Source organism: Desmodus rotundus, chromosome 11 (genome assembly GCF_022682495.2).
Source record: "Desmodus rotundus isolate HL8 chromosome 11, HLdesRot8A.1, whole genome shotgun sequence".
Taxonomy (NCBI): domain Eukaryota; kingdom Metazoa; phylum Chordata; class Mammalia; order Chiroptera; family Phyllostomidae; genus Desmodus; species Desmodus rotundus.
The window spans coordinates 39,914,491-39,936,501 of record NC_071397.1 but is presented as its reverse complement, the minus strand read 5'-3'; the positions used below and the strand labels follow the sequence as shown (position 1 = coordinate 39,936,501).

Genomic DNA, 22,011 nt, shown 5'->3' with positions numbered 1-22,011 from the left:
AAAGTAGGAAAGAGGATATATGCCCTGGGAACACAGAAGAAAATCAAAGGGGAGGGAGCATCCTCTAAGGTTAATGAACCATTATATAGTTTTTAAAAGTGTATTTTTAAATTGTATTTCATTTACTATAAAACAATGCTCCCATTATCTTACCTCCAGGTATTTCCTATTTAGGAAATACTCATGTATTTAAATATGCTGCTGAGAGAATACTAAGGTCCCTTCCCTATACTTACCAATCTCATTCAAATAAAAAGCAAAGCTTCAAAAGCAGTTAATATCTATTTTAGTTTTACTTTTAAGATCTTAGAGGCATAAATTAAGGGAAGACAACAAACAAAATGAATTTCCCAAAAACAGAGTCACATCAAAACAGAGTATCACCTATCAATAATATAAACAGGTAGGAAGGAAGGTGTGAGAGGCTAGCTTTAATTTATGTAGCTAATCCTGGATATATTTAAATTGATCGAGGGTCAGTAATGTTCATTTCATATATGGAGAGCAATATATTAAGAAGGACCAAGAAAATAATTAGAAACAACTTTAGAATTATTAGTTTTTGGGAAAGATTGTATGAGATCATCATGATAATGTATTTTTCTTGGTTGAAAAACTAGAAAAGCAACTGAAAAAATAGTTAGGGCAACTATACAAATCTTGGATTTAGGTACCTCATATGATAGAAATTTTTAAATCTCTGTTTTAACACAGTGCCACCATACCTATAAAATTTCATTAAATGCTTTTTTAAATATTTGCTAAAATATTTTAATATTATAAACTTGAAAGCTTTTAAGTTATTGATTTTTCCATGGCTGTTTTACAGGTGTTTAAGTATGTTACTAGTGCCAGATTGAAATGATTATAATTCTATTCAATGTCATAAAGTAAATATAAAGAATCTAGAAGACTGAATATGAAGATTCTAGATTTAAAATAGAACATTTAAAAAATGTAGTGTATTCATATGAAAAGGACCAATAAAGTTTAGATCATAAACATGTGGCTACTGAGCACTTGAAATGTGGCTGATTTGACAGTGGAACTAAATTTTTTTATTTCAAGTGTTTCTGATAAAAAAGTTATGCATTTGAATGAAGATGTGCTGTAAGTGTAAAACACACAGTGGAATTTTGAAGATAGTACAAAAAGAATGTAAAGTATCTGACTAATTTTTTTATATTACATCAATTTTATATTAAATTTTTAATATATAACATATTGAAATCATAATAAATTAGCTAGAAAGGGCTAAAAAAATTTTTAAAATCTTTTTGTCTCTTTCTTCTTACTTTTTTTAGAAGTGGCTACCAGAGATTTAAAAGTTACTTATGTTGCTGACATTATATTTCTATTGGAAAGTGCTGATGTAAACACCTAAACTGTACTAGAACCAAAAACCTACAATTAGGTCTACTGCCACACATTTGGATCTATGCAAGATTCACTAAATGGTTATATATAAGTAATTTTACCCAGAAACTGTTCTTTCAAAAATTAACAGTTGACCCTTGAACAACACGGGCGTAGGGAAGATACTGATTCCCCACCTCATGCCCCACACAACTAAAATCCACATAATTTTTGACTTCCCCAAAACTTAACAACTAACAGCCACCCTACTGTTGACAGGAAACCTTACCAATAATATAAACAGTCAATTAACATGTATTTTATATGTTGCATGTATTATATACTGTGTTCATATAATAAAGTAAGCCAGAGAAATTAAAGTGTCAAGAAAACCATAAGGAAAATATACATCTACAGTACTATACTGTATTGATAGTATAAGTTTACATCATCTGTTTGTCAATACCTATATCAATACTGTCTTATATAATATAAATATTGTATATGCTATAAGTATTATTAACATTAGACATCAAAAATGAAAAGATAATGTAAAAAAATTCATAATTATTTACTGGTATAACGATTCATGCACTGATAACAAAGCAACATCAATATCATTGTTTTATGGTAGCCTAGTGTAATCAATATGACTGCTTCACAGTAGCCTAGCCTACACACTGATGAATGAATCACTATAAACATTTTTATGGCACACATTATTAGTCATGTTCAACATTGTTAAATTTTAGAAAACCACTTATCTGTGATGACTGGATGATAAGCAGTTTCTTCCATTACAAGAAAGAGGCATAATGTATAGTACTGTAATTCTTTGAAAGCAAACTTATGAAACAGTAAGAGACCTAACATATTTATAATTTTATTAAATATTATTCACTTTATGCCTATGTAAGGATAGGCTACTCACTTTCATACAAATCATCCACATTATGTTCTACATGATGAATATTCAAGCGATGATAATGATAACACAAAGTCATAGAGTTCTTGCCATATAGTTATTAGATTTTCACATGAATACACACACATACACAACACATAAGTTTATGACTGTATGATGATTAGGGACTGTTCATTAAGTGGACATAGATCATCATAAATGTCTTCATCCTCGTTCCCTTCACACTGAGTAGGCTGAGGACGAGGGGAAAAGAAGGGGTTGATCTTACTGTCTCAGGGGGACAGAGGCAGAAGAGGCGAAGGAGGTGGAAGGAGTGGAAGGGGAGGCATGGGAGGCAGGAGACGCAGGCACCCTTCATAAAACTATATGGAAATACACTGTAATTCTGACTTTTTCCTTTTCACTTCTCTAAACATGTTTCTGTAGGATATCAATCCTTTCTCTATTGTGTATTTTAGTTTCTGGTGTCATAGAAGGGTCCATGTCATAAAAGAAGTCAAAAGCAGTTGTGAATAAGTAGACCCCTTCTGCCAGACCATATACTGTCCATTTGTTTTCTGGCACTGCTGCTTCCGTGTGTTTCTCCTCATTGTCTGCCACTACCAGTTCAGAAGCACTCATCTCCCTCAAGTAGTCATCTGTTAATTCCTTTGGTGTGGTGTCATTGTGCTGATAGTTAAATAACCTGCCCACGATTTCCCAAGAAGTTAGTGGTACAGCCAGTGTGAGTGAACTCAGGCCCTCCCACCATATCACACAGGCCCTGTGGGAGCATAAGGATGCTCCTGGGCATTTCTTTAATGCCCTAGTCATACCAGTCCCTTAGTTTGAATGTGTTTCCCCCTTTCAACAGTCTAAATCCTACCAGTCCTTGAAGACTCAGCATATATATACCCCTTTCCAACCAGTTTTCTGGGGGTTTTTGGATTTTAAAAAAAATTAAATATTTTTTACGTTACCATTTAGTTCCCTTACACCCGCCTCCCCCCCCCCCCCAGTAATCACCACACTGTTGCCCATGTCCATGAGCTCTTTTTGCTCAGTCCCTCCATCCCCAAACTTCCCTCCTTTAGCTGTCATCCTACTCTCTATCTAGGAATCTGTCTCTATTTTACTGGTTAGTTCAGTTTGTTCATTAGATTCCACATTTGAGTGAAATCACATGGTATTTGTCTTTCTCTGACTGGCTTATTTCACTCAGCACAATGTTCTCCAGGTCCATCCATACACCAAAATTCTCTCTAAAATTATTCACCAGCTTTAGATCCTTCACCTTTCTTTTACTTTAAGTTGTCACACAATGACTTCACTTTATCTTGATTCATATTAATCTATAGGTATGCCTTTCTTATAGCAATCTTGCTACCACATAAAAGCTACCTTTTCAATATGATACAAAAAGGTATTTGAAGGTTTCTGCTACGGATGGCAGAGGTATAGTGACTGCTTCAACAATTTCCTTTTTTTAAAATAGTGGTCTTATGCTGGATTCATTCATCTTGAAATGGCAGGCAACTGCAACTCCAGACCTCAATCTATGGAACATGTCAAGCATTTCAACTCTTCCTGGTAATGTCATGGCTTTTTTACTGCTTCCAGTATAACTAGTGGTATTTTGTGTGGGTCTCATGTGTTATTCAAGGTTAATGGTATTGCACTTAATATGATTAAGAAACCCACAAGAACTGTGAGATACCACTTTTTTACTGCAAAATGCAATTTACTGGATAGACAAACTGCTCATGCAGAGATCATCAGACGATTAGCATCACACAGTGTTTTAAGTGGATACTCACAGCCACTGAGCTCACCACAGCAGCAACAGGAGGGGGCTATAAAATTATTACAGCAGTACAGTACGTACTGTTACAGTTAATTTTATGCAGTTATAATATTGCATTTTCATGTTTGCTTACATTTCTCTCAATGGCAAATGATGTTATGCATGATCTGTGTTTGTTTGTGTAAGTTTTGATAAATTTTAACTTTTTAATGATAGGCATATATATTTTATGGTAGTAAATGATAAAAGAAACTATTATCCACATCTTTTTTTGCATTCATGATCATACCTAACTTTTGCTTAATTTTTTCATTTATAATTGAAAGCTAGAGGGTCATCTGTGAGTTTTTTCAAATTGTTGCAAATCTCCAAAAATTTTATATTTACTGAAAACAAAATCTGTGTATAAGTGGACCTACACAGTTAACACCCATGTTATTTAAGGGGCAATTGTAAGTGGTCTAATGGCAAAATTAACAATTAACATTACCTTTTTGTCCTCCCATTCTTTGGCTGAACTGTTCTGCTCACTTGGAAACTGCAGAACACCTCCGGTACTGGCAGATAACAGTGGAGGCTGAACTTTGCTAAGGATCTTTGAGCAGAGCCTGACTGAATCTGTGAGTTCAGACAAGTGCAATGTCTGGAGATGGCTTGTTAGGGCAGAAACCATCCTGAGCAACAGCTGGGGCAGGTGTTCTGTCTGAATTTCAATATAAGTCTCCTGAAAATAAAAGTAAAATGACAAAAGTTTAAGCAATATGTGACTCAAAAGTTATGTTGTTTCACTGATTTTTAAACTATATAAAAAAGGAACTAATTTTTATGAATCTGTAATATTTTATATGTATCCTTTTCTTAATATTGTATAATCATTTCATTATTAATGATATAAAACTTACATTCCCAAATTCTCAATTTAAGTATTTCAAAGCATTATAAACTAATCCCAATTTTAACTACTACATTACTGAAATTATACAAAAGTGAATATAATCAGTTAAAAACAAAATAGACTGAATGTCATACCTGACACAGCACCCTCATACTTCTAGTAGGCTTCAAAATGAGAAAGGAAAGAATTTAGGAGAGAAAAGGGGAAACGATTTCCAAAAGTCTTCATTTAATAGAATCATTAATATAAATATAGCATTAAACCATTATACACTAAACATTTAGGATTTCAATAACATGCAATTATGAAGCATATTCCATGTATTGTTTAAGACTTGTATATGTATTATATACATACATATGTCACAGGACAAAACAGTTGGAAAATTTTATGGAAAAAAAAGTTGTGCCAAAAGGGAAAAAATATATTTAATACTAAAGATAAAATTTATTTGAGGATAAGGCCTCCAACATGTAATTATGAACTATGTTAGATTTTCTCATTTTTTTTTTTTTACCAACGTGATCTTACCAAAGAAACTATATCCAACAAAAAATCCACCAATAAGCAGAAATTGCTCAGCTGTAACTCAGATGACTCACTATCTCCAGGCCCAGTCTGAAGTCTGGCATGCATTGTCCTCCTAAAAGAACAAAATTCACTTTATCAAACATACTACCAAGTGAAATGAACATGTGACAACAATGTTTTTTAAGTGAAGTCAACTCAACATTGGGACAAACACAGTAATGTTCTTATGATGATGTACGTTCCCTTCCCCCCAGGACAGTACTATACCTCTCTGTGGAAAATTCCCAGGGCAAGATTCCTGGGTTTAACCTCTCACTGGAACTCTCATCCTGTATTTCCAAGGGTTCTGGATGGATCTCACTTTTGGGGACTTATTTTCTATTGTTCCCACTACAGATATCGTCTCTTACTTAAAAAAGATTATTTGCTGCTTTATTTCTAACGTTAAGGCCTTTGTTTATACAAACCTGTCCTCTTGGAATGTCACCCTCCCTCAACTTCATTCTCTCATATCTACAATGCATCTATCCTTCAAGTTTTAGGATCAAATGCTACCTCCTCCAGGAAGTCTCTTCTAATCCAAGTACTAGATATCATTACTACAACATTCACATCGAATCTTATGAATCTTATATGAACATCTACTGCCCTATACTCTGAAGTTAGAAAGAATATAATGCAGTCCCTAACCAATAAGAAATATAAACATATAGATAAATAACTGTAATAATGTGACAGGATACGAAAAGCTGATTCTGATGAGAAACTTGAGGAAGTCATGGAAATCTATTAAAAGGCGGGTGAGCTCTATATAGGACCTTACCAGATAGGCAAAGGGGAAATATATTTTAGAAGAAATAGCACACGTGAAGACTCAGCAGCATGAAAGTTAATGTGTGTTTATAGTCCGGGTTAGCTAAAAAAGGATGGATGGATATGTTTATGAATGTAGAAATGAAGGCCAGGTGGCAAAAAGACATTCATAATTCCTCGACATTCCTACCACATTTTAATCTCTCTACTAAGGTATTTGTAACTTTTAACTTAATACCTGGAATATACATATGCATGTCTTACTTATTTTCATTATGAAGTCTTTGAAGACAGGGACCAGACATGCTTAGCATAGTGCTTTTCATCTGGGTGATCCTTATCTGCTTAATGAATAATCAAGCTATTTTCTAAATCATTAAATGTACGATTAATGTATCACATCAGCATTTATATTTTTAAAGGACTTATAGTCCTGAGTTGATACATGTTTACTTTTTGACTATATGTTCCTGAGGCTTGAGAGGTTCATCTGGTTCTGAGTGAATGTGGGCTAGAATCCAGAAAGAGATTCTATTTGGTTCACTAGTATTCTTGGGTTTTCAGAGCCTTTTGTAACTTTATGTCTTAGGGGGAGAAGGTCTTTTATCACCCAACAGTGACAATACAGCTGGTTCTGTGGCTTAAAAACACCAAGTGTAACACTAAGGAATTCTTTGTTATTCATAGTAGGAATCATTTTGGCAATGTGTTCTAAAGCAGCAGCCACAAATTTGCTATTTTCTTTGCAAACAAAGAAAAACTGAATTAGTATAGATTGGAAAGAAAATCTTTCATGTATGCTGGTGACTGAATAACTTACCTTTAAACTCGTTTTCAATTATAAGATTATATGATTAACAATTCTATATTCTATAGTGACAGGGTAGAGCCAGATTATGGCTATTAAATATGTAATAAATTGTCAATAGTATCAGTAGAATGTATAAAAGAATATTTTCATTAGATTGAAGAACTTAAAAAACAAAGAAAGGTTGGCTTTGAATGCTATTAAATTAAAATGAATATAACAGTTTAACATACCTACAACATTCTTCAAACCAACGTGCAACATAATCCCACATATAATAAGGCTCAAAGGAATTAAAGAGAAGATTGGCAGTTTTAATCAGCTCTGCTGTTTTCTTATTTTCCCTTAATTTACTAAAAAAGGAAAAGAAAAAAAACTAATAAATATTAACATTTATTTTTTCAAATTTAAATTTGTGTACAGTGTTGTTAGGATAGTACATATTCCTAGGTAATTGCTAGAACACTTGCTAGTGAGAAAGTTGGAATGGCTAATTTTTACCTACTGCCACTCTGTTATTATGTTATGTGTAGTTATTTTTCCAAATTTGAGTTTTGATAACTAAACTGTATGATCAAGATCGAAAATTAGACTTGCATAAGAAAAACCTGTACTTCCAGAAAAAGAACAGGAAGTTCTTTTTGAACTATTTGAGTACCTGACTTGAAATTTGGCATTATTTTATTTCCCTTGGCATATATAAACTAAGTAGTGATTTAATTTTAATGGCCTTGATTCTGAAATAACTTGGTTTGCTTTCCTGTGCTATTCAAGATTTTCTTAAGAAAAGTTAAATTTATTTGGTGAGTTTCAACCTAATTTCTTAGCTTGAAAAACAACAGCAAAAAAAGGACTAACACTGTATATAGCCATTATTACTGAAACTCTATCAGAAAAAAATGACTTTGTTGTTTCACGTGGGAACCCTTTATTAATTACCCACCTATCTACCATCTCTTGCCACCCTCCTTACAATGAAAACAACTATTTTTGTATGTAGCAAGGTACCGAGCAAGGTGCAGCACATACCCATGAATTAAAGACTAGTTAAATACTTTATGGGGCAATATAAATAATCAGACAGGGTACAGAATAAAACAGTATACTACTTTAGTCAATATAAACTTTGCAAACTAAAATTATAGGGTATCATTTATTAGAAATCAAAAACTCCCTTAAAATGTTTTCATGTATAAAAGTATGTTTTAGGGGAAGCCCAGGTTATCTCAAGTCTTGCCAAGGAGATGCTAATGAAATGAAAATTATGTAAAAGAAATTGTCTTAGAATCTTTGTCATATTATAATAATAACTGAGACTGCAAGAGTGGCAGGCTGCTTAAATAGAGAAATGAAAAAGTATGACTTTGTCTGCATGTATTTATCACTGACTTGGAGAACAGGATATGCTAATTTTATGAGTTATCCTAGGCATTAAAAGATGTGTGTGTTTATTTATTTATTTATTTATTTATCTCAAAAAAGAAATAACCATAACTTGAAAAAAATTCTTTAAAGAGCACCTGGTGCCCTTTGGTTCATTTAAATCTGTGTTCAAGTCATGTCATGCTTATTTTTTGGTAATCCACCTGCTTAACTGAGCATGATCCTTGCTGAAGGGTGGTTCCATCTGAAGATCCAATTCTGCTTTGCATTGAGAATATAATGTTCTAAATACTTCAATTAGGACATCTTCTAGAATTACAGGTCCTAAAATTAATATACACATTAAAGATAGAACTAATTAGAATTGGCAAATCATGATTATCCAAAAATTGGCCCAATTAAAGAATGCTTTAAAACAACTATTTTTTTACAATAGTTTTTTTCCCCCAGAAGCTGAACTAAATTTCACATTTTGAGAAGCTAACAGTAAAACAGTAAATAACTGAACAAATATATATTTAACTATAAGCTGACAGAACTAGGGAAATTGCCTTTGCCAATTAATTAGCTGTCACTTTGGACAAGTTATTTAATTTTTCTGAGTTTTAGTTTCTTCAACTAGAATGAGGATAATAATACCAAACTTACATGCCTGTTGTAATGGTTACAAAAAATATTTGTCAGGTGGAGTAGCATTGTTCCCACGATATAGTGACTATTCTGTAAATGATAGTAATGTTACTACTATCTTTAATTAATTTAAGTAATATAAAAATGCACAGGGACAACACTTATTGCTAAAACAGACAGCAATCTCCTTGAAAAAATTCCTGAGCTTCATCTGTTAGTACGTAATAGCTAAAATAAACCCTCAAAGCCATTCATACAACTTGATATTTTTATATTTAAAATTTTTCATCTTTAAGAAATTCATACTTTATTATTTCATTTGTCTTAATATTTATGTTTTATTCTTCATTTTTGTCCCAGGTGCCAAAATTAATTTCCCAATAGACTAATTATGTAAGAAATATACAATTAAAAAAAGGGAAATACACAAGAGAAAGGGTGTATAAAGAAAGTTGGATATACGACCCAAATATTTTTGCTCAAGTCCTTGAATTCTGTAAACTGTAAGATAGTTATGATATATCATGTTTCAATTTCACTAACTTAATCAGGATTAAGAAGAGGTTATATAGCATTTTTATACTTATATATATCTCCACACCCAAGGATATGTTTACTGATTTTAGAGAGAGGAAGGGAAAGTGGGAGATTGGGAGGGAGAGAGGGAGAAGGGGAGAGAGGGAGAGTGGGGGTGTGGAGAGAGAGAGAAAGAGACATATCAACATGAGAGAAACATCAATTGGTTGCCTCCCATAGGTCCCCTGCTGACCAGAGATTGAACCTGCAGCCTAGGTACGTGCCCTGATCAGAAATCAAACCTGCAAACTTTTGGTGTATAGGACAATGCTCTAAGCAACTCAGCCACCCAGCTAGGTCTAGACAGCATCTTTAAAATGACTCCTCTGCTATACACATGGCACAGGGTAAGTATACAATAACATACCAGTTGGATGTACATCTGTACCTCCTTAACATTCTAGAGTGAATGTAAGGTAAGAAATTGTTAAGAATGTGTATTTAAAGGCCGCCTCAAAATACAGCAGTTTTTCTAAGTAATAACCTTGCCTTATTTTTATTATGAAGGAATACAAAACACACACATGTTACGTTGTGCCCTAGGACAGTATATATTACCTAGCTCAGGTTTGTCCAGTAAACTGATTAAAATACGAAAAGGTTTTAGATCCTGCATTAAAGTGCTCTCTTCTCCAAATCCATTCACTTGTAAGATCCCCACCATTGCCTATAAAAAAGAAAAAGTACACTAGTCATTTAAGTAAACAGATTAGATGATTTTTTTTAAAAAAACATTTTTTTTTCAATTCAACCATATGTAATGGAGAGTGATATCCTCTATTGCTTTTCTGAAGCTCTTCACTAAAGTTGTCTTTTACCTTCCACTACTGGGAAAAAATATTATGACATTTTTTTTGAGAGAAGAAAATAGTGCTTACATATTTTTTTTTCTAGAAAAAAAGTGGAAAGTTAAAGAAAATCTAGAAAAACAAATTCATGAGTTTTGGTTGCCGAAAAGATAAAAATATTTCTACTTAAAGTCATCAACATGCACCAAAGTATGCCACGTCATACGGTAATATCTGATAATATGCAATTATTTTCCCACTGGTGATTCAAAACCAACTATATTCATATAACCTCCTTCATTTTAAACTGCTTCAGATACCATGTATTTTCGCAATTTATTTTGAGATATCTTGAATAAATATACTTGAAGTAAAAATAATATAAATAAGCATATGGTTCATTTTAACATTCCTGTTACAGCAGTAATGTTACCAAACATTTAGATTCCTGCTGCAAACCAAATTTCCCTGGGGCTTCAGAGGAAATAGCAATGGTCCTGGACCATTTTTGGTAAAGCTCCAATTTTCATAGGAACAGGTGAGAAGCTTCAGCATTGTTTTAATAGACATGAAAATAAACTAAAAAAAAAAAATCTGGACTTATATAGAAGTGAGTCTAGCTTGATTACTTATTCATTTTGTTGGAGTCATTTGCTTATCATTGTCACTTAGGAAGTCTGTGCCTCTTTTTTCCACCTCTTCAATTATGAATTAGTTCATTTAAGGCAGAACCTTGTCTTATACTTGGTGAGTAAACCTACAGGTCAGACAGTAACCAAAAAATAAAGTGAAAACGTTCATTACCTGGACCAACAATTCTTTTGAAAAGGTAGAAAAATAGTAAGTGGCATGTTCTTCAGAATTACTATGTCTTGTGCTTCTGGGTCCTACGATAGCGCCATTGTTATCAAAACCTCCATGGAAACAAATTGCAAAATAAATTAAAATGAAATTCTCAAAACTGTTGTTCACTAACACCAAAACAGCAAATATCTCAAAAACAGCACTAAACACTTACCGATTAGTAGCCCAATCAATGTCAGCAAGAGAGATCATTTTAGATAGTTTAATAAAGGGAAACCAATTCAATACGGAAGTGAGTATAATAGTGTTCTTTCAGAATTACCCTGGTTTGTTTTGTTTTGTTTAACCCAAATCTTACAAACAGTGAAATAACTGAAGAGTCAGAAAATCCAAATTAAGTAATATTGTGTCCTCTCACTCCAGGTGGTAAGGAGTTGTGAAGATAGGACAAACACTGATGAAAGTATGGAAGAATCAAGTGTACAAATGCTTCACTGCCTGAGTGAGAGACTGATACCATGTGTGGGGCAGTCTCGTACTACTAGTCTTCATTCCTTTGATGACTTCAAAATTTTAGGAATTATGTCTTTATTTTGATTATTAATTTATTCTTCTTTGTCTATATACTTATAGTATAACATCCTCATTTATAAGGGCAAAATATCTTGTTGAAGGGAATATGACCTATGGATTAAAAGAGCCTCTTCAACTAAGAAGCTTCTGAAATTTCTTCATATTATACACAATAGCATTTGTATTTTTATTGTCCATTTAGGCAAATTTTTGGTTTCTTCACTTAGGACATACATACAATTGGATAACACTTATGTATAGCAATGTTCCCTCCATCTTTTCCCAGCTAAGACCACACACATCAAACACCTACCTAAAAGCCATGCATAAAGTCTTCGGTTCAGAGACATATCTCTCCTTAGTACTACGTGAAGGGCTGCTGACAAGATCCTGATCATATCTGGCCGAGTGGCCTGAAAAAGTTAGAAATGTGGTTGTTTTTAATCACATACAAAAACATTATTTCCCCCCTCTTAAAAAAAATACATCTTATAAAACATTTAGAACTTTAGGACTTAGGTACTGTCATACATAGGAATTATTAATTCTGTTATACAGACTAGGAAAAAATAAGAAAAGTTAGATAACACAGTTATTTAGTTGCACACTTGATATTAAAACTGAATTATTGTGATCTCCAGCTTAAAGTTTTTTATTCTAACCAATATTAATTAACAAAATCTGACATAAAACAGAGAAAATAGAGAATTATGCAACAAATATAAAAAATACTTTGGTCTTTCACATTCACAGAGTCAACTAAGTATAATATGAGTTTGTTATTGTATTAATATAACGAAATGTGTTAACATGTGGAGGATCCGCATTATTCAGTAAATCAACATTTTCCAAATAACCAATCATAATTTTATCAAAAAATGTATGTGTAAAAGATATGTTCAAAGTGTAAGCCAGAGTAGACTTTAATAAAACAAAATATCAGAAAGTTCACTGATATGATTTTAGATTCCATATTTCAAGTAAGCTTTTAAAACTATAACTTGTCGAGTTCTGGTGTGGTATCAAAGAAGAATGTGCTATTTCAACAGAAAAGACTATGGAAATACTCCTTTTCTCAACTTACACATCAGTATGAGATCAGATTTTCCCCATATACTTCAATCAAAATAAAAAAAATCACAACAGATTGAATGCAAGGAGGGATATCAGCATTCTGCTTTCTGCTATTAAGCCAGACATTAGAGATCTGCAAAAATGTAAAACAGTGCTACTCTGCCCACTAGGGTTTCTTTTTTTCTGTTGGAAAATAGTTATTTTTATAAATGTTGTTTATACTAATATGATAACTTTGTTATTGTTACTTTTAAATGAATTAGTAAATATTTAAAAATTTGTCAGTTTTATGCCCTGGCCATGTAGCTAAGTTGGTTAGCATCATCCCAATATACCAAGGTTGCAGGTTCCACCCCCGATCAGGACACATACAAGAAGCAACCAGTGAGTGCATAAGTAAGAGAAACAACAAATCTATGTTTCTCTCTCTCTCTTTCTCTGTATAAATTCAATAAAAAAAGAAAACTTGTCAGTTTTTCTAATATGATATACATAGATCTATATAAGCAAAAGATTTTTAGAATCCTGAGTATTTTTAAAGAGAGTAATGGGGTCTTGCAATGAAACCATTTGAGAACTGCTGATCTTTTTATTCACTATCAGATAGATAGATTATAAACATTGGCAGAAAATTTTTAAAAGTACAGAATCTTCCAATCTTACCACTCATAAGAAAGTAAAAAATCATTTCTTGATTACAATTAACATAGAAATTATAATCAAGTATTAGGATGTCACAGTGACTATTGATGTGCCTTTCAAATTCTCAGCATCACCAGACCAAGAAAAGATAACATCAGGAAGACTTGGGTTCAGAGCAATGAGTGCTTCCTGCCTATTATAGGTTAAAACTTTTTTATATGCTTGAATTACTTAAAAATTTTTTTAAAAAGATTTTATTTATTTATTTTGAGACAGAGGAGAATGGAGGCAAAAAGAGAGGGAAAGAAACATCAACATGTGGTTGCCTCTCCTGCATCACCTGCTGGGGACCTGGCCTGCAACCCAGGTGTGTGCCCTGACTGAGAATTGAACCAGTGACCCTGTGGTTCACAGGTCAGCACTCAATCCACTGAGCCACCACAGCCAGGGCATATGCTTGAATTATTTTTATTTCCTTTAGGTAAATTATCTATCCAAATGCATTTTCCCACTATATATAAATTTTTTTTCTTCATAATTTTCACAAGTTCCCATATGTTTTCCATACACTTACTAGTTTGTAGAAAAGAATGTAACTTAAATAACTACACATCATAAATCTCTGATTTTCCAAAGAATGCTTTATATTAACATCAGCATTAATGTTTTACCTGACTCATGTGGAATGGAAAACAGAAGAGTATGAGGTCCAGTGTGCTTCTCTGTACCAGTACACTTGAATCCTGCACTGAAGTACTTACTGCTTCTACCTGAAATAAGAGAATCTTTAACATCTGTTGTCTATTACACTGGGAAATATTTATCAGAAAAATGTAACAACTATTCATTTTCTCCCACAAATAAAATATGCTTCGGAACACCTTATCAATAATTAAATGTTTTATACTACTTTTAGGTAAATAGATTACGATGTTTTAAAAATTAAGGAACACAGAAGAGTATACAGCAAAAAGGTTCTCACTTATATCCGCCTCCCAACCATCCAATTTCCCCTGCAAGCGGCCAGTATTACTGTTGAATATTTTCTCCAAGTAAAAGTAAATAAATGCACACAGGTAAATATCCCAAACTCTGCTTTTTTCATTTAAAAATATATTTTGGATATCTTTTCTTATCATTATATAAAGTGCCTTATTTTTTATAGCCACAGAAGTACTTTATTTTATAGATAAACCTTAATTTATTTAACTAGACTCCTAATGATAGGCATTTATACTGTTTGTAAACATTTACTATTATAAATAATGCTGCAATATATTTATGTAATATACAAATACATCTGTAGGTTAACTCCCTCAAAGTAGAAGTGCCAGGTTTTAGGGTATATGCACAAATTGCATTTCGAATAGTGTGATGCTTTCTATTAAGGTTATATATATTTATATTACCACCAGCTACAGTGATAGTTTCTGTTTTTCCATGTTTCCCAATGCATTTTTAATTTTTGCCAATCTGACACATGAAAAGTGGTATCTTGGTGTATTTAAACTTTTATTTCTCTTATAATGTTGAGCACCTTTTCATATGTTTGAATTATTTCTATTTCCTTTAAGTAAATTATATGTTCAAATGCATTTTCCCACTATATTTATTTATAGTAGATCTTTTAATATTAGGGAGATAAGTTCTTTCACTATGATGTGTTGCAAATGGTTTTCCAATTATGGCATCTGCTTTTTAAAAAAATTTTTAAAAATGACTTGTTTAAAACTTGCACTAAATCAATAAAAGAAAATGTAAAAGACAGTACATTTAAAGAAAATATAAAAAATAATGCATTCAAAGATCTGCATGAAACTAGTATAGCCATTTTAGAAAATAATATGGCAGTTCCTTATAAACTTAAATATGTATTACAAGAAAACACAGGAGTAAATCTTTGTGACCTTGGATTAGACACAATTTCTTGGATATTATCTAGCATCAATAGCAGAATGGCAAAAGAAAAAGCATATGTTGGATTTGATCAAAATTAAAACTTTTGTGTCTCAAAGGACACAATCAAGAAACTGACAAGACAATCCACAGAGTGGGGGAAAATACTGTCAAATCATATGGGGTCTGGCACAAATAATGCCTTGTTTTATTACAAAATCTTTCATTACAAAGCCATAAGCACGTAATTCTGTAATATAACAATATCACACTCAAGTACACCATATGACATTTCAGGTAAAATGTTCAAATTAAAACTATAAATTGTTACAGCCATATTATTACTCTACCAACCACATTGAAGTAGCATTATTTCTGCTGGACCCTGTATGTATAAGGGTTTAATACCCAAAGCATATGAAGAACTCCTACAACTCAACAACAAAAAAGAGAAATAGCCTAATTCAAGTAACAGGCAAAGACTTTGAATAGACAATTCTCCAAAGAAGATATATAAATGGCCCAAAACCACAAGAAAATATGCTTAACATTATTAGTCATTTGATAAATGCAAATCAAAACCATAATGAAATAACACTTTATATCCACTAGGATGGCTATAATAAAATGACAGACAATAACAAGTATTGACAAGGATGTGGAGAAATGAGACTCCTCATATATTGCTGGTGGAAATGCAAACTGGTATTACCACTTGGGAAAAAAGTTGGACAGTTCCTCAAAAAGTTAAACATAAAGTTACCATACGGCCCAGCAAGTCCACTATTAAGTATATACTCAAAAGAAATGAAAAATAGGTCTACAGAAACTTAAACAAGAATGTTCATACAGCATTATTCTTAACAGCCAAAAAGTATATGTAACAGAAGTCCATCAACTGATGAATGGATAAACAAAATGTGATGTATCCATATAACAAAATATTATTCAGCCATAAAAAGGAGTAAAATATCGATACATGCTTCAAACATGGATGAATCTTGAAAGTATTATGGTAAGTGAAAGAAGTCATTGATAAAAGATTACTTATTGTATAAGTCCATTTATATAAAATGTCCAGGACAGGCAAACTTATAGAAACAGAGAATAGATAAATGGTTCCTAAGGGCAGGAGTGAAGGGGTGTGGTGTGGTTAATGGGTATGGAGTGATAAAAATGTTCTGATATTAGATAGTGATGATAGTTGTACAACTTTATAAATATACTAAAAACCAATGAATTATACAATTTAAAAGGCAAATGTTATGAATGTGAATTATATATATCAATAAAGTTACCATTTTAAAAAAAGCTAAAAATTCATTTACCATATGAGCCAGAAAATCTATTCCTAGTATTTTCCCAAGAAATAAAAACATATGTACACAAAAACAACTCTATGCAAATGTTTCTATCACCTTTTCCATAATCACCCCAAACTGGAAATAACTTAGTCATTCATTGATCAGTGAATAAACAAACTCTGATACATTCATACCGTACTACACCAAGATAAAAAAACAAACTGCTGGAAGGAGAATAATGGAGGAAAAACAGGGACAACTGTAATTGAACAACGATAAAAAAAGAACAAACTGCTGATATATGCAAAAACATGGATCTCAAATCTGTTGTATCAAGTGAAGGAAATAAGAATTAATGGTTAATAGAGTATGATTCTATTTATATAACATTCTGGAAAAAGCACAATTGTGGAAGCGAAAACAGACCAGTGTGTGCAAAAGCCTGGGAGTGTAGGGGGAGGGGAGTAACTACAAAGCAGCACAAAAGAACACTGAGGGTACAAACACAGATATATTTATACCCCAAATATAAATGTATATAAATTTATATATACTCCATTTATATAAATATATAAATGTTCTATATCTTGGACTATAGTAATGGTTACATGACTGTCAAAATTCATAAAACTGTACACGTGAGACAAGTTAACATATAATTTCAGTGTATGTTAATTATACTTTAATAAATATAACCAAAACTGTACAAAATCCCAGTCATTTCATAATCATATGAGGGAAAAGTACAGGATGATTAAGTTGTTTTTTAAACTTTTCCAAAGGACCCTTGTATGTTTCTCTGTTTTTTACTCCTTGAATATTTTGAGTATAACACTACATAGAAATAAATGGTATCCTTCTATTCTTCATCTTTAAAATAAAAAGTATAAGAAAAAAATGTGTGATTTTTTCCAGTATCTTTTCCTGCCGGTTTCAGTACTACATCCTCTTACATAAACCCCAGACAGAACATGGCCATCACTTTGTCTAAAATCTTTCTTTCTAATAAAAATAGTATGGTAAAAGAAAATGCTCACTTCAGAATAACAGAAGAAATGTGGCTATGTTAACAGTGTTCTGTCACAAAGACTATTTATTTGCTTGAATAATAGATGATAATGATAATCCAATGAAGTCTGTCCAGAAAGTATCCAGCCATGTACTACGAAAAATAGAGACATTTATTGAAGAAGACACAAGATAGAAGAGACATTGTATGTAGGACAATGATGTCTCAGTCGTCTTCAAAGTAGGCACCTTGGGTCCTCACACAGTTCTCCCAATTGCCACCAGCTGCCCCATTGTATTTTCCTGAATCTCATCGACTATCTGAAATCTCTTCCCTTTCCAAGGTGATTTTACTTTTGGGAAAAACCAGAAGTTTCAGGGCACCACATCTGGGTCACAGTGGGGGCTGAGTTTTTTGATGTTTTGCTAAAACACTCTGCAGCAGATGTGATGCATGAGCGGGCACATGAGATGGTGATAAAGTTGCCAATCACCAGTTGTGGCCTTGTGAATCATCCCAATAGTTTCCACAGAGGAGCTTAATTCAAAAGTGGATGTAGATCCATTGCTCTACTCGCTCATTTTGAATGTGACAGCCACACTGTACACATGCTCACTCAACAGCGTCTCCTGTCCCCACTCACCAGTACAATGAAATTGTACTGTTCACACATGCACATTCCAATCCACTCCCCGTGGCTGCCAGGTTACATGGTTACATCGATGTTGTGCAAACGGTTCTCATTATATTAACAATGGCTGGACTTTTCCTGGACAGACCTCATATATAAGTAAAAATTTCTTTTCCATGAAAAAAAATTTTGACAATTTTAAAAACAATAACTACTGATTATTTTGGCCTCTAACTTTCCTTGATGAAAATGTAAGGTTGATGAAAATAGGAACTTTGTTTGTGGCATGATTCTCAGTATTTGTCTGGGATAGTGTGCCTGGCTCTAAAGAAATACTTGTTAAATAAGCAAACATATACGGACCTACCATTAGTTCAATATCACTGCCAATTATATAGAGTTGATCTTCCATGGAAAGCTTCCTGTTCAAGTGGGCGAGAACATACGTAATTCCAGGCAAACGCACAGCAGGACTGGTTAGAAGACTACCCCAGAGGGCACTGTAGAATGCTGACTGGTCTACTGCAGCAGCAACCTTTTCCAACAATGTGTTTGTTCTGAGGTACAAAATAAAGTGGTTTAAGAAGGGAAACAGTTTCACATTGTTAAAAATAAATTGTTGTTCTCTTCTAGAATGTATGAAAGCATCCATGTTATAGTTACAAGCTCCACTTGAGACAGTAGTGTGATAGACTGGAAGAAGCATATACTTTAGAAATCAGAGGACTGGATTTAAGTCCTGGCTCCACTGCTTACTAGCTGTGTAATTTCAGGAAATCAGTATCTCTTCAGTTCAGTTTCCCCATTTATAAAATGAAGATAACAACAAAAACACTACCACAAATCTTATCCATGTCAGTGGGTTGTTAAACACATATACATTTTAGTCAGTAGAATCTTATAGCAAAACATATTTTCTATAAAATCTTTTAAAAAAGAGTTTATTTATTTATTTTGAGGCAGAGGGGAAGGAAGGGAGACAGAGACGGAGAGAAACATCGATGTGTGGTTTCCTTTTATGTGCCCCTCACTGGGGACCTGGCCTGCAACCCAGGCATGTGCCCTGACTGGGAATCAAACCAGCGACCCTTTGGTCCACAGGCTGGCACTCAATCCGCTAACCCACACCAGCCAGGGCTCATATTTTCTATAAAATCTTAAAGGGCATTTTCAAATGTTTCCTTCTCTTTGAAATCACACTATGTAATTCACAACAACTTTGATGAATCAGACCTATGGTAAAATCATTGTTGCTCTATTAAGGATTACATTTAAGGATTAATTACTCTTGATTTCCTTTAAACATAAAATAAACAATTTAACACAAAAAATTCATAATACTATAGCATAGTAGGGTCAGAATCAAGAGAATCTGATGAGTTTTATTGTTTAGTTACTATGTAATTTAATACTAACACTCTAATCCCTTCTCTTTTTTTCCTTTATTTTTATTATTGACACTGTAATCCCTTCTGACTTCAATTTTATCTATGCATTAACAGAACATGTTTACAAATCCTTTCACAGAACTTGTGTGGAATAAATGGATAAACATAATGCTATGGTCTGAAATGTGTCCCCTCAAAATTCATATGTTAAACCAACCCCCAAAGGTGATGGTATTTGGAGGTGGAACTTTTTGGGAGTGCTTAAATCATGAGGGCCTGCTCTCTTAAATGAGATTAGTTTTCTTATGAAAGAAACCCCACAGAGCTGAATAGCCCCTTCTACTACTTGAAGACAGAGAAAAGGCTCCAGCTACAAACCAGAAAGAGTGCTCTCACCAGAACAAGACTGTTTTGGCCCCTTTATGTTAGACTTCCAAACTCCAGTACTGTGAGAAATAAATTTCTCTGTTTATAAGTTACCCAGTTTGTGCTACATTGTTATGGCAGCCCAAATGGACTAAGACACACAACAAGATAAATCATAAGGATACCAAATTAATAAAGATCATTGTTCATGTCCGTGTTAACATTTCTAATTGTTAACTAGTGGAGTTATACAGTAGTATTGATTCTATGCTTGCTTTAGGACAGTTATGTAAAAATTTAAAACAAAACTGATTTATAAACTAAATAAAGTAATCTCACATTATGTTTCTAAAATTGTAAGCAAGTAAGTAAAAAACTTAATAAATGATAAGCTTTGGGGACAAAATTATTTTTTTCTCAAAGTAGCCTATAAGGGTTATTCAACATTTTTTGGATTCTTATTGCATTATGGGAGCAGATGAAATACAATAAAATGGAGTAGTAGGTAAGTATACTAGAATAAATTATTTAAATTTAAATAATGAAGTCTACTTATAAAATAAGTTTGACATTTTCAATTTTTGCTATCTCAACTCATAAGTTCCTTTCTGGTAAGAATAACGTGATATTAAAGATACTTAATGCCACCTTGCATTGTCTACAACTATTAACTTCCAGAGGAATAATAAGTGGCTCCAAGACAGATCAAATCATTTTCTTTGATAAGTTAAAATATCAACAGTATTATGTCAATGGCTAGTGAAACAACACTGCACTTAGAGCTAGGTTATTTTCCAGCATTAACAATTTAAAAACTGTTGGTAATGGCCCAATTTCCCATTTTAAAAATTAAATGTCCTATCTATTGTATTTTTATTTTAAATTATGGGTCACAGTTTTTTAAACAATTTTATTGTTATTCAGTTACAGTTGTATGCCTTTTCTCCCCATTCCTCCACCCCACTCCAGCTGAACCCATCTCCCTCCCCGACCTGCACCCTCCCCCTTGATTTTGTCCATGTGTCCTTTATAGTAGTTCCTGTAATCCCCTCTCCTCACTGTCCCCTCCCCAATCCCCCCTGGCTATTGTTAGATTGTTCTTAACTTCAATGTCTCGGGTCACAATTTTTGAGTGTCTTAAATATGCTAGGCTCTGGACTAAATGATATATTATGCTTGTTTATGGATGAGAGAATTGAAAAAAGTTCAGAAATGTGAAAAAAAAAAAAAAGGCTTTCTTGATCTCATACAATACCTGTTGTGCCAGGATTTAAACCCAATATACTTATCTATCTCCCAAGTCTGTATTCTTACCACCTCGCTATATTTTCAGTGTGCTACACAGACTAGATACATTACAATAATTTCTTTTATGCTACAGAAACCTTCAGGTCGTATACTACAAAGATCTAGAATAATTAATTTTTGTGATGTTAAAACACTAAGATGCTTGCTGACAAATCCATGACTTCAATTACTTAGCTGTACCAAAAATAGCACCATCTTACCTCTCATAGTACTCTGATCCTTCTTCTAAGCCAGGAAGAATACCAGTTAGCAATCCTTGTAGACCAGGCTTCAGTGTTTTACCCAAAGGCAGGTAATAAATCTCATACAAACTAAGCAATGTTGGTTTCACAGACATGGCAGCATTTGCAAGAAGAGGAAATAGTCCAGAACTGTTTAAAAATATAAAAACATGAGCAGCTATACACCAACAAAGTAGACAATCTAGAAAAAAAATGGAAAAAATTCTTAGAAACTTACAAAGTACCAAGACTGATTCTGGAAGAAATACAAAGTCTGAATACACTGATTACTAACAAGGCGATTGAA

At 33.0% G+C, this 22,011-nt stretch overlaps 1 protein-coding gene across 6 annotated transcripts in view; it reads right to left on the bottom strand.

Moving 5' to 3' along the window:
* Positions 1–22,011, bottom strand: part of DOP1A (DOP1 leucine zipper like protein A) — a 136,128-nt gene that overhangs the window by 50,562 nt on the left and 63,555 nt on the right. For 3 of the 6 annotated variants that reach the window (XM_071219622.1, XM_053913889.2, XM_045184844.3), the window contains exons 4-13: positions 21,684–21,854; positions 18,789–18,978; positions 14,253–14,351; positions 12,179–12,278; positions 11,293–11,402; positions 10,259–10,367; positions 8,698–8,818; positions 7,345–7,464; positions 5,491–5,602; positions 4,555–4,788 (exon numbers count right to left, since the gene is read on the bottom strand). In XM_071219622.1, the coding sequence (XP_071075723.1) occupies positions 4,555–4,788; positions 5,491–5,602; positions 7,345–7,464; positions 8,698–8,818; positions 10,259–10,367; positions 11,293–11,402; positions 12,179–12,278; positions 14,253–14,351; positions 18,789–18,978; positions 21,684–21,854 (1,366 nt within the window). Of the gene's footprint in view, positions 1–4,554; positions 4,789–5,093; positions 5,124–5,490; positions 5,603–7,344; positions 7,465–8,697; positions 8,819–10,258; positions 10,368–11,292; positions 11,403–12,178; positions 12,279–14,252; positions 14,352–18,788; positions 18,979–21,683; positions 21,855–22,011 lie in introns of all 6 variants that reach the window. The other 3 variants (XM_053913892.2, XM_053913890.2, XM_053913891.1) reach the window with 3 other exon arrangements.